Below are 13,413 nucleotides of genomic sequence, written 5' to 3'. Positions count from 1 at the left end.
GACAGGGGCCTTTGACTTTTTACTTTAAAATGTATTTGTAGTACATTAAAAAAAAAATGCTTTGTCAAGATATAACTCATATACCATACATGTCACTTAAAGTGTACAATTCAGTAGCTTTTAGTGTATTTGCAGATATGTGCAGCCATCCCCAATTATACATTTTCTTTACCTCAGAAAGCAACCACATATCCTTTAGCTATCGCCCTCCTATCCTCTCATCTTTCCACCTCCTCACCCCATGCAACCACTAAATTGTTTCCAGTCTCCATACATTTTCTGGACTTTTTTTTATATGAATGGAATCATACCTGTGGACGTTTGTGTCTGACATCTTTCTCTTAGCATAATGTTCTCAGCGTTAATCCAAGCTGTGGCATTTCTCAGTCCTTCATTCCTTTTTATGGCTGAATAATGTTCCATGCAGTAGATATACCACATTTTGTTTTTCCATCAGTTTATGAACATTTGGGTTGTTTCTACCTTTTGACTATTATGAATGATGCTGCTATAGACATTCATATACAAGTTTTCGTGTGAACTTATGTGATTTATTTGTCTTGGGTATATTCCTAGGATGAGAATGGCTGGGTAGTATGGTAGCTTTTTGAGGAACTGCCGGACTCTTTTCCAAAGCCAGCTGCACCACTTTACATTCCCATCAGCAGTGTATGAAGGTTTCAAATTCTCTACATCTTTCCCAACACTTGTTGTTATCTGACTTTATGATTCTAGTTATCCTTGCCAGGTGTAAAGTGGTATCTCATTGCAGTTTTGATCTGCATTTCCCTGATGGCTAATGATTTTAAGCATCTCTTCTTGTGCTAATTGGCCATTTGTATAACTTCCTCAGAGAAATGTTCGTTCATTTCCTTTACCTATATTTAAGTGGCTTATTTTTATTTTTATTATTGAAGTATAAGAGTTCTTATATATTCTACAAGTCCCTCATATGATTTCCAAGTATTTTCTCCCATTCTTTAGTTTTTTATTGTTGTGGTTTGGTTTGGTTTACTTTTTTGGTGGTATCCTCTGAAATAGAAAAGTTTTTAATTTTGACGATATCCAGTTTATTTTTTGTTGCTCGCTCTTTTGGTGTCATAGTTAAGAAATTATTGCCTATTCCAAAATCATGGATATTTATTCCTAATTGTTTTTCTGAGGGTTTTATTGGTTTACCTCTTACACTTTGGTCTTTGATCCATTTGAGTTCATTTTTGTATGTGATGTGAGGTGAAGGTTCAGCATTCTTTTGCATGTGGCTATCCAGTTGTCCCAGACCATTCATTGGAAAGATTATTCTTTTCTCCATTTGCTAGTCTTGAAAATTACGTGACCACAGGTATATAGTTAATTTCTGGACTCTTAGTTTTATTCGTTTGGCCTATATGTCTGTCCTCGTGCCTGTAATCACACTGTCTTGATTACTGTTGTTGTCGTATGAAATCTGGACATGTAACTCCTCCTCCTTTGTTCTTTAAAAAGAAGGTTTTGGCTATTCTAGGCCCCTTGCAATGCCATGTGAATTTTAGAATCAACTTATCTTTCTACAAAGATTCAGTTGGGAGTCTGATAAGGGTTGCATTGAATCTATAGATCAACTTTTAAATTTTATTCCATGAGCATATATCTTTATTATACAGTATTTATTTAGAAATATTTTTTAATAAAAAAGAATGAGACCATGAACCAATTTTTAAATTTGTTCTAAACCTATTTAACTGGTAGAAAATTCAGCATGTCTGGAACTGTCTCACCTTCTAGTCTGCAGGGTAGAAGATCTTAATGCAAGATAAAGGTTAAATGTGGCTTTTGTGTCATAGAAGTTGAGAAGAAGGTTCTCATTCAGCTGTCACTAAATTGTAACTAAAAATATATAAATTTCCTTTTTAGGTTTATTAATTTTGTGAAAAACTATAAGAATCCAAATCTTACCATTTCTTTCACTGCCGAAAGAAGTATTGAAGATGAACTAAATCGTGAAAGTAACAGTGATATCTTCACTGTTGTAATCAGCTATGCCGTCATGTTTCTGTATATTTCCATAGCCTTGGGGCACATCAAAAGCTGTAGCAGACTTTTGGTAAGCGATGTGTGTGTGTTTACTTTGTCTCTGTGTTAGAAATAACAGTATGGCACGATGTCATATTTTTGCCTCTACTTAATCCGAATTCATCATGTCCAAAGCTGCCTTAAATTCCTCTGTATTTTAGTTGTGTATAACATTTTCCGTTCCCTGCATCTGTTTTCTTTAGTTCCAACTTCTTGGTTTATGTGCAACTTAAATTTATTTCACATAGTCCAGTTTGTTCTCATTTGTCCATCTTGTCACCTAAGAATGGAGGCTCAGAAAATACATTGCTAGGGAAAATCTAGATGGTTTTTCATATCTTCTCTCAAACTGAGATTGGCTGTACTTGTGTAAAGGGGTAGAAATGAGAACCTTTTAGTAATAGATAGGATAGAAAACAATCTGACGACTCTGTCTTTGTTGCATTTCTCAGGTAGATTCTAAAGTCTCCCTCGGCATCACGGGTATCCTCATCGTGTTGAGCTCGGTGGCGTGCTCGTTGGGCATCTTCAGCTACGCTGGGATCCCTCTCACCCTCATTGTGATTGAAGTCATCCCATTCCTGGTGCTGGCCGTTGGGGTGGACAACATCTTCATTCTGGTCCAGACCTACCAGGTACATTTTCACGGTCTCACAGAGCTTGGCGGCTGGCGGGGTACCATGTTCCATTAATGTTGTTTGGCTCCATGTGGAGTATTTGTGAGTGTGGGCAATGAAGATGCTTTGTTTCCTTTCCTGTATGTTGCTTATTAGTGTCCATCACTTGTTCTGTAAATTTTGGGACTAAGAAGTTCACTCTCTCTTTGGTTGATGGAATAGATATAAAGTGAGAATTTGGATTTAAACATGTGCAACATATGTGCAAAAAGGGCTAACACACTTGTGGAAAATATTTTGGGCATGACTGCTATCAAAATGATTCTTCACAAGATTGAAAGATTTGTCAAAGGTGCCACTAAAAAGACAAAAGGTCAACACAGGATCTGCTGATGCAGAAAATGGCCTCCATCAGTTACTTTCACATGGTCCCCTTGTCCTGTAGCCCTTACCTGCATGGAGACTCAGTGGCATGTCATTTAATGGCGCAGCCACCTGCAGCCTGCATTCTACGTATTTCCCTGATAATATGATCCAGTCTTTCCTTTAGCCTCTAATCTATTACCTAGCTCAGAAGTGAGAAATAATTGGAATAAATTAACATGAGAAGTTGTGGGTCCCCCACTAGAGTTTGCATATAGTAAGTAGATGCCATTAATCATTTTTCTTTACCATTGAGTTAACACAAGACAGCAAGGAGGTGGCTTTGTTATTGAGAAATTTTAATGTTGCATGTTTAATTTTTTTTTTTTTTTAAGAGAGATGAACGTCTTCAAGGGGAAACCCTGGACCAGCAGCTGGGCAGGGTCCTTGGAGAAGTGGCTCCTAGTATGTTCCTGTCATCCTTTTCAGAGACAGTAGCATTTTTCTTAGGTAATTGCTCTTTGAATTCTACCAATCCTATAGGTTGCTAAGTCTGGGAATAGAAGGAGCCTGGGTATCTGAATATACCCCTCATGTTCTTCCTTTTTTTAACTTTATTCTGTAATTGGAAAGCATCAGAGTGGACCAAAAGAAAAATTGGTGACAGTATCTTGGGTGTCATTTAGACATTTAGCAATTTTCTTCTTTTTCACATTGTTTCAGGATAGTGTTGATGTTTGGGGTCCAGATACCTAGGACTCCTTTGCCATTTCCCCTCTTTGGCACCATGGCAAATATTTATATTTGAAAATAGCATTCCTGCACAGACACAGACTCCACAACACAAAACTCTAATCCACAGACATTAGCTTGCAGGATGGTTGCCATTGTTCTCATAGGCATTCTTCTTCCTCTGTACACTCAACTCATGGGAAAGCAGCCTCAGGGTCTTAGATCTCATCTCAATATAAGGAGACAGGATAAGCTGGAACAAAAACCAACACATGTATTTCTTTTATATGGATAAATCAACTAGCCTTACTAGTGGGGCTGTCTCTGCCCCCATCTCTGGCATGCAGTAAGAGAAAACTGACTACATCCTCTGAAGAAGAGAACTGTCCAGTGAAGACAGTTCGTGGGTCATAAACCTCCTATGCGGGCCAGCAGGTCATCTCACACAGCCGTTGTAGGGACAACATCATAGGTGGCTGCCTTTCAGCACAGACACACTGTTAGCATAGCAGTCTTCATTTCCACAAAGCAATGCGCTTTGAAACCTGTAGCCCTTATAGTTCCTTTTAATAGGTACAGGCGCACGAAAAAAAATGTCATTTCTTCATTTTACCTCTATTGTAAGAAAACCATTATGTGATGAAAATAGTAGCTAACACTGTGCATCAATTTTGGAATGACTTTGGGAGAACAGTAGGAACGGTAGGGATTGTGGCACCCAGCATGCACAGGTCCTGTCTGAAAGAAGCAGTTATGTGTTGCTGACCCAGTGCCACTAGGTCCTTTTTCTTTTTCTCAAGCAATACCGTGAATCTAGATTTTTGTGTAAAATCTCATTGTTAAATATTGGCTCTTTATTTTCAAAAAATATATGTATATATTTTTAAATCTTGAAATTGTTTGATAGAGTGTGGGCCGAACAATACATCTGGCCCACGGCCACCAGTTTTCAGTGTCTGTCTTTGCCCTGTGCTTTTGACTCGGAGCACCTTCATTTGATTGTAACTAAACTGGGAGATGGATGGTGTTGCTATGACAGCAAATGGAAAATACTGTCTGTCCCCGTCTCATGAGAATTGGGTTTGAATCCATGGTCTTGATTCAAGTAGGATGGGGCTGGGACCCAGGAACCTACTTTTTTAACTTCCCAAGTAGTTCCGATGCTGACACATTTTGAAAAACACTGGGTTTATAGACCCTTCTCCAGTTCTGGTGTGACATCCACAGACTTTGCAGTATACCTTTGATGGGGAGAGTGGGTGGGGGACTTCTCATAGGTTTGGCCTATTCTGGCTCCTTGTGTTTATCTGTACACATGAATCTAAGACTCGTATAAATGGAAGTGATACGAGTCTGCTATAAATGGAAGTGATGTGGCAGCTTTTTTCTCCCTGCAGGAGCATTGTCAGTGATGCCGGCTGTTCATACTTTCTCTCTGTTTGCGGGAATGGCAGTCCTCATTGACTTCCTTCTTCAGATTACCTGTTTTGTGAGTCTCTTCGGGTTAGACATTAAGCGTCAAGAGGTACGTTGTTATCAGAATTACAGTCTATTTCATTTGAGTCTGGTGTAGCTGAAGCAGCTAGAAGGTGTGGCCTTTGTTTCTCTTTGTACCCTCAGAAAAACCGGCTAGACATACTTTGCTGTGTCCGAGGTGCAGAAGATGGAACAGGCATCCAGGCCTCAGAGAGCTGCTTGTTTCGTTTCTTCAAAAACTCCTATTCTCCACTTCTGCTTAAGGACTGGATGCGACCAATCGTGGTATGAACATATCTGTGCTTTTGCATGTTTTTCTCCCAAAAACAGATTTGTCATAAGCCTTCTAAGAATCAGCTTGGGGAGTAGATTCTGACATCTGTTACACACATATACAAAAACATAAAAGCAAATAATGTACAAATATATAAAATGTTTTTCTAGCCAGTTTGTAGCATATAACTAAGAGTTTTTGAGTTTTTATTTGGAAATAATTACAGAGTCAAAGAAAGTTGCAAAGGTAGCAGAGAGGACCCGGGCACCCCTTGCCCTGCCTCGTCCTGTGGTCCTACATAATTGTAGTCCAGTATCAAAGCCAGGAATTTGACTTTGGTAGAGAGTGTGTGACTTCGGCAGAGCGTATGTCATTTTGTCACATGTGCGGATCTGTGTAACCACCATGGCAATCAAGATCCATCACAACAGTCTCCCTCAGGCTGCACCTTCGTGGCGTTGGCCACTGCCCTCCCCTGTACCACCCGTTCTCCCTGGTCCTCAGCGACCACGCAAGAGCTTTTCATAGCATGTATACTGGGTGGAGCCAACAGTGGTCACCTATCACTTCTCTACTAAAAGAGCAAATGTTAGTTTCTAATAATAGTAAAAGTAATAGCAGTACATAATTTTTATTGAACACTCAATATCAGGTATTGTGCTAAATATTGGGTACTATGCTAAAATCTAGGTAATCTTTAGAGTTTTCTCATTTAGCCCACAAAACCATCAGATGTTACAAGCCTTATTTTTCTGTTTTATTGATAAGGAAATAGAAACTAAGAGAAGTTAAGTGAATTTCCCAGGGTCATTCAGCTCATAAGGGAAAGAAACCAAGATTTGAACCTAGGTTGTTTGACTCTAAATGCCGTGATCTCAGCCACTACCCCTTACTCCTTGTTTTCTTAGCATGTCATTTAAACTTCCTTTTCAGTTTAGAAAAGACCTATTTTATGTGTGTGTTTAAGATTTTTTTTATGTTCTTTAGCTCATTATATCTCTAAGCAGTTGCTGTCTTATAACTCACTTTTCATTCCAGATAGCAGTATTCGTGGGTGTTCTGTCATTCAGTATTGCAGTCCTGAACAAAGTAGAAATTGGATTGGATCAATCTCTTTCAGTGCCAGATGTAAGATGTCTTCTTTTTTATCTAATTCATTCCAGTAGTGAATACATTTTTCAAAACATGGGGCATCTGAGTCTAGTTGCCACTGAGATGAGCCACAGACCCTCCCTAGAGAGAGCTCTGCATGTCACTAAGTGACCAGGCCCTGACCTCGAAGCCCTCCTAACCCCGTGTTTCAGGCTAATGCCTGCTTCTAAATGCAAGCACCCGCAGGATCTTTCATGTTATAAGAACTGCCACAAAGCTCTGCCAGTGTGGCCTTGGCCTTCTGAACTCTCAGCCCTCTAGGGCACAGCCACAGAATTTGAGCAGCCAGCCTTTTACCTTGTGAGGTGCCCTCCTCATAGTGGGACCAGCCTGGGGAGGACCTGAGCCTCGGCAGGCTGAGGTAGGGGTCTGGCTGTAGGGAATTCTGAATCTGGGCTGGAGGTGTCTTGACCGGGAGCCTCCTGGTGCCCTTCTTATCCTTTGTCATCTCATCTCACGTAGATACCATCAAGAGGTTCTCACTTTATCCCGTCATTGATCTCTCTTTCAGGACTCCTACGTGATGGATTATTTCAAGTCCCTCAGTCAGTACCTGCATGCAGGCCCGCCCGTCTACTTCGTCCTGGAGGAAGGGCACAACTATACTTCTCTGGCAGGGCAGAACATAGTGTGCGGGGGCATGGGCTGCAACAACGACTCCCTGGTGCAGCAGATCTTCAACGCGGCGGAGCTGGACAACTAGTCAGTGCCGCCCCGTCTTCCCGCGCGTAGCCAGTGCCACCCCGTCTCCCCGCGCGTAGCCAGTGCCGCCCCGTCTCCCCGCGCGGAGCCAGTGCCGCCCCCGTCTCCCCGCGCGGAGTCAGTGCCACCCCGTATCCCCGCGCGTAGCCAGTGCCGCCCCGTCTCCCCGTGCGGAGCCAGTGCCGCCCCCCCCCCCCCCCCCCCCCCCCCCCCGTCTCCCCGCGCGTAGCCAGTGCCACCCCGTCTCCCCGCGCGGAGCCAGTGCTGCCCCGTCTCCCCGCGCGGAGTCAGTGCCGCCCCGTCTCCCTGCATTGCAGTGGCAGCAGCAGCCAGGCGAGGCTCTCGGCCAGTCAGCGCCGCCTGAAATTTCTCTCTGAAAACAGATTTTCCTTGAGATTTGTTTTTCAGAATGTCTACTGAACCCTGCTTTACCTGAGTAAAAACTTTAAAGCACTAATTTATCACATCATACTTTGAGGGTTTTCCATAAAGTGCTAATTCAATCTGTCTTTTGACTGGTTAGCCGTATAAAGTCTAGAAAGGAAGTTAGGTTTCAAGGAAAAGGACTGAACCTAAAGACATTTTCCTTGTGGAACAAGTCAGTGATTTATTTCTCCTCTTTAGTACCCGAATAGGCTTTGCTCCCTCCTCCTGGATTGACGATTACTTTGATTGGATTAAGCCACAGTCTTCTTGCTGTAGAGTCTACAATGGCACTGACCGGTTCTGCAATGCTTCAGGTACTTTCATCTCCTTTTCAAAATCTTTCCCTTTTTTCTGAAAAACTTTAACAATAAAGTTTAAAACTCATTGCATTTCACCTCAGTGTATACCTACTTATATGCCAACGCTGGGTCTCATTCCCTTTGTTGTCATCCCTTTCCTCAGTGAGAAGAGGGTTGTGTTGTCCTTGTCTCTGACAGCCGCCCATAGGGCTGCAGGCTGAATAAGGTCTGAGTCTGGGGACCCTAGTTTTCAGGTTGCTCATCTTTTCCCAATGACACTGATTGCCTCTCTTGATCTGGCTGTTGCTTCTCATAGGTATGTTTTCCTTCGCCCTATAGTTTTGTAAGAGTGTTGAGGTTGTCATGGAATTTTCTTGATTAGAAACCTGGAAGCCCTGAGTTCTGATGATATCAATTGAGGTTGTCCTTAAAGCAGAAAACCTGCTTCAAGGAAGAAAATTTGCACAGCCTTCCTAAGGTGAAGATGGTATCTCAGATTTATTAGACTATGAAAATCACATGTGTTTGAAGCTTTTGGATAAGGAAAAAGATTCAGGGAAACAATTCCCCTCATTATCAATATTTTTAAATGTTTTAAAGTGACACCTGGAGACCCATTTCTCTCACCTTGGCTCCTCCCCGCTTTTTCTGCTAGTGGCCGACCCTGCCTGCATCCGCTGCAGGCCTCTGACTCCCGAGGGCAAGCAGAGGCCTCAGGGTAGAGACTTCATGAGATTCCTGCCCATGTTCCTTTCCGATAACCCGAACCCCAAGTGTGGCAAAGGGTAAGTGCCACTGAGCCCTTCAGATGCGTGCCCACTTTCCCTTTAATTTGCACTGGAACACTAGCTGGGGTATAGAAACAGTCGTGGGAAAGGTCCTCTTCTCTACCCGCTCCCTACCTTGTCCCGATTCTTCTGTGAAAGCAAACTTGTTATTTTCACTTGATTTCATCCTGGCTTGAGCAGTCATTTCGTACACTTCTCTGTGTGTCCTGGTCCTCTTGGCTGTTTGAATGGGTACAGAGTCCTGTGCAGGTTACTAGTGGGGTGGAGCGGGAGAGGGAGGAGGAAGACGTGACGTTTCAGAAAGTGAAGTGAGCTGTTCCGTTGTGTCCATGGGCATATGGGACAGCATCTCAGCTTTGGTGATATCATCCTAGATTGAGGTTTAGATTGGTTTAGCCCCACTGTGCTTCTTGCCAGCCTGTCCATATATGAGACTATGGGTTTTCTGTCAACCAGGCAGCCAATTACCCATGGAGACAGGATATTTGGCCCAGAATGACTGGAAGTCTGGGGTGGGGTAATTTGGAAGCTTTTATAGGAGAAAAATGAGTGTTCACATGTATGTTAGGTAAATCCTGGACATCCCTGTTTTTCATAAGAATCCATAATTTGACCAGAATCCCATCATATATTAGTCATGAAAATCATATCTGTGTTTTGAGACCTATACTAAGTACTGGGAGAAGACTGTCCCTAAAAATAAAATAGGAATAAATTTTGCAGCTTGGTCTCCTTGCAGACTGAATGCTTTGGCCTACATAAAACAAATTCAAGTGAATTCAGCTTTTATGAAGGCAATAGCCACCACTTTCAGGCAGCCTCCGACGTGCCAGTATCGTGCCAGGCACCTCCTCGACACAATTCCACTTACTCATCACACAGCCCTGAGAGGAGGTGGTGGTACACCCATTCGCAGAAGACGGCACTGCTCAAATCCAGTAACTTTGCCCAGGGTTCCGCTGCCGATACGTGACAGGGCTGAGGCTGATCTCATGGCTGTCTTACTCCAGGACCCTTGCCCTTCTCCACCTCCTGTTAAACAACACTGCTGAGCAAACTCTGTATGAAAGCACATTGGGCAGCAGAGCTGGATATAGAAACAATAGCAGCTATGCACCAAAGAAGCCAAAAACAGTAAAGAAAACCCAGTGTGGGTGAGAATAAGCTAAAACCTTCATCGTTCCCTTTCAGAGAGCCTTTCTTATCCCAGATATTTAGAGCTGGGTCTGACCTCTGAGCCCAGGGTCAGATGATTTCACTTAGCCTTGGGTGGTCAGAGTCTGCAGGTTTTTGCAAGGCATGACTTTCTGACACCAACGAGTCTTCATCTTAGGGGACATGCTGCTTATGGGTCAGCAGTTAACATCCTTGGTAATGACACGGGTGTCGGAGCCACGTACTTCATGACCTACCACACCGTGCTTCAGACCTCTGCTGACTTTATTGATGCCATGAGAAAAGCTCGCCTCATCGCTGATAATATCACCAAAACCATGAGCCAGGAAGGAAGTAACCACCGTGTATTCCCATACAGGTAAATGTGAATTGTACGCATGAGGGTGTCCTAGGGAAGGGCCCACACCCTGGACTCCCTAGATGGATGCTGAGGCTTGGTTTTCATTCTGACATCTTCATCATGAGCACAAGCCAGGTCTGTCCAGGGAGATGGCACCTGGTGAGGGGAACCAGAATCTGGAGCACCTATTGAGGTCTGAGTGCTAGAGATAAAACACTTGGTCTCCAGGCTGGAGCTCACTCTGAAAGAGACCCACTGTGAAATAGCACAAGGGAGGTTGCCTGGAGACCTGGCTTCACCAAGTATGGCTGAGTGGACGTCCCTGACTGCCGATTAGTTGAGACAGTGCCTTTATGGAGATTTTTCTTTTTTGATTTTTGGGGTTTTTTCCTGATGAAAAGAAATTACATATGAAATACTCAATTTAGAAAATACAGAAAAGTAGAATAAACAAGTGTGTGTTTTTTTTTTTCCTCACCCCTGTGATCTTGCAGAAAGGGTCTTGACCTGTTCCTGGCAGAGGGACAGCCTGTGGTTCTGTGGGAGAAGTTCTCAGAGTGGGTGTCCTAATTCCTGGGAAGAGCTTGTTAACTTTACAAAACAAAATTCTCAGGCTCTGCACAGACCCCAATTGGCCTGAGGTAGTTCTGGGGATAGATCAGGACTCGTTTTTCCAAAATACTATGGTATATTCTTTGTAAACGCCTATAAAGTAGAATGGATTGGAATTATGGACAAAAACTTTATATAAACTACAGTTTGGATAATTTATTAGGCCCTCTGGTGTCAGTGGCCAGTCAGAAGTCCAGTTGAATTACTGTAGATGAGTCTTGTAAAAAACAGGTTTTCTGTAGGTGTGTCTCTAAAAGTACTTTTACAGTTTTGCAATAGTGACAGGGTGAAAAGTAGAGCTTCTAGAGAGAAGTGAGAACGGACAGTAATGAAATCTTTTCCCTTCTCTCTAGCGTGTTTTATGTCTTTTACGAACAGTACCTGACTATTATTGATGACACGATCTTTAACCTCTGCGTGTCCCTTGGAGCGATCTTTTTGGTGACCGTGGTTCTGCTGGGCTGTGAGCTGTGGTCTGCAGTGATCATGTGTGTCACCATCGCCATGATCTTAGTCAACATGTTTGGTGTCATGTGGCTGTGGGGCATCAGTCTGAACGCAGTTTCCTTGGTCAACTTGGTTATGGTGAGTCCTGGTCCACTCAGTTTGTCCCTAACTACTGTCACTTATGTGAATTGTTTCTTGTGGTAAAAGACCAAGTTCAGCTCTTGTTCTTCATAAACATGGAGGTGGGACTGAGGGCTAGATGGAGTTGGGACTGGATGATACAACAGTGAAAACATGATTTTATGATTTAACTTGGGTATTTAACTTTGGGTATTTTGAAATGTTTATAAAAACATTTAGCCTTATCACAAGGTATTATTCACTTTTTATTTAGAAAAACTGCCCTATCCCTGATGGAGTTCTCTGATCGGTACCTTTTGCTTCTCATACAATTAATTGCCAGCTGCTTTTAATAGTCTTGAAGGTGTGAGCATTCAATAAGGTATTAATGGAAATAGAAACAGTGCATCTGTACTTCAGATATGAACACTGCTTCAGGTGGAAGGGCAGTGAGGCCAAACTAAAGAAATGGTGACAGTGACAGTGTGCTGACTCAGTAGAGGGTGGGGTAACCTTAAGAGGTTTCAGCAGCTTTCCCGGATAAAGACACATCTGTACAAACTGAAGCATTGGATGTTGTGTCTAAAGTGTTCCTCCAGTTCCTGGTGCATTTAAATTGAGCTGATGGGGGCTTTACAGTACATATCAAAGGGGATTCTTAGGGCACTTCTACCACCCAGGGTACCCTGGTAAACACAGATCCTGGAAAAGGTGGGGTAGCTGCTTACAACTTCCAACTAGGGAGGACCGACTATAAAGGAAGTGCTTTATTTCAGAGCTGTGGCATCTCCGTGGAGTTCTGCAGCCACATAACGAGAGCATTCACAGTGAGTGCAAAGGGAAGCCGTGTGGAACGGGCAGAAGAGGCGCTCTCTCACATGGGCAGTTCTGTAAGTAACTTGGGCAGAAATGCCAATGTATAGGGCCCAGCTCCATGAGTGTTTCTCAGAAAGACCTTTAAAATTCAGTAGGGAAAACAATTTGGATCTTTTACTTAGCAGCAGCTCCTATGGATGACAAGTATTCAGGCCATTCATGAAATAGGTATATCCTAAATTCTTTAGAACTGTTCCTTTTGGTAACTCCTGCTGTAGGCGGCAGTATGGCTGAAGCAGGAAGAGAACAGAGAAGTTGGATTTGAGTGAGCCAGCTTTTTCCATTTAAAACGCAGGCCACCCCTGTTGAAAAAACAAGGGAGCTGCCACACTCAGCCCAGTGAGCAATTTGTGGTTGTCTAGAGAGTTTCCTTGCCCAACTCTATATCCTGGTTTAGCCTATTACTCAATCACTTTACTACTAAAGAAAACAGTGTTACAGAGTAACGACTAGAATTTTTATAAAATTTTAGATACTTAAAATTCTCATAAGAATATAATCTCAGTTTAGAGACAGAATAGTGTCTATGCAGAATACATAGCTTTTACCCTTATAAAGCTTTTGTTTCAGGCTCACAAGCTTTCAAAGTTTTAGGTGGAACATACTGCCCCTTATCGGTAACTCTGAAAGCTGAGGTTCAGTCCCTTTCAGTTTTGACCTTGACTATTAAATCTCTGTATTAGGAAGTATTCAATTATAACAAATTGATAAAAGTGGTTTCTACTACTGTCTCTCTTTTAGGTATTCAGTGGAATCACACTTACAAAGTTTGGAGGGATTGTGGTATTGGCCTTTGCCAAATCTCAAATTTTCCAGATATTTTACTTCAGGATGTATTTAGCTATGGTCTTACTGGGAGCCAGTCATGGACTAATATTCCTCCCTGTCTTACTCAGTTATATAGGTAAGAGTTCTAATTTTTAAACATGTGGGATGACTAAAGAATTGATATCTTGAAGCA

At 42.5% G+C, this 13,413-nt stretch overlaps 1 protein-coding gene across 4 annotated transcripts in view; it reads left to right on the top strand.

The window, feature by feature from the left end:
• NPC1 (NPC intracellular cholesterol transporter 1) overlaps positions 1 to 13,413 on the top strand; it is a 47,553-nt gene that overhangs the window by 30,383 nt on the left and 3,757 nt on the right. For all 4 annotated transcript variants that reach the window (XM_016165166.2, XM_016165249.2, XM_016165101.2 and 1 more), the window contains exons 12-24: positions 1,894 to 2,083; positions 2,505 to 2,687; positions 3,428 to 3,542; positions 5,162 to 5,289; positions 5,385 to 5,525; positions 6,553 to 6,642; positions 7,178 to 7,368; positions 7,993 to 8,108; positions 8,749 to 8,878; positions 10,215 to 10,415; positions 11,363 to 11,594; positions 12,353 to 12,466; positions 13,194 to 13,356. In XM_016165166.2, coding sequence (XP_016020652.2) covers positions 1,894 to 2,083; positions 2,505 to 2,687; positions 3,428 to 3,542; positions 5,162 to 5,289; positions 5,385 to 5,525; positions 6,553 to 6,642; positions 7,178 to 7,368; positions 7,993 to 8,108; positions 8,749 to 8,878; positions 10,215 to 10,415; positions 11,363 to 11,594; positions 12,353 to 12,466; positions 13,194 to 13,356 — 1,994 coding nt within the window. The remainder of the gene's footprint in view (positions 1 to 1,893; positions 2,084 to 2,504; positions 2,688 to 3,427; positions 3,543 to 5,161; positions 5,290 to 5,384; positions 5,526 to 6,552; positions 6,643 to 7,177; positions 7,369 to 7,992; positions 8,109 to 8,748; positions 8,879 to 10,214; positions 10,416 to 11,362; positions 11,595 to 12,352; positions 12,467 to 13,193; positions 13,357 to 13,413) is intronic.

The sequence above is a fragment of the Rousettus aegyptiacus genome, unplaced genomic scaffold, assembly GCF_014176215.1.
Source record: "Rousettus aegyptiacus isolate mRouAeg1 unplaced genomic scaffold, mRouAeg1.p scaffold_m13_p_12, whole genome shotgun sequence".
NCBI classification, from domain to species: Eukaryota; Metazoa; Chordata; class Mammalia; order Chiroptera; family Pteropodidae; genus Rousettus; species Rousettus aegyptiacus.
Note: the sequence above shows the minus strand (reverse complement) of the source record. Positions and strands in the feature narration are given on the sequence as shown.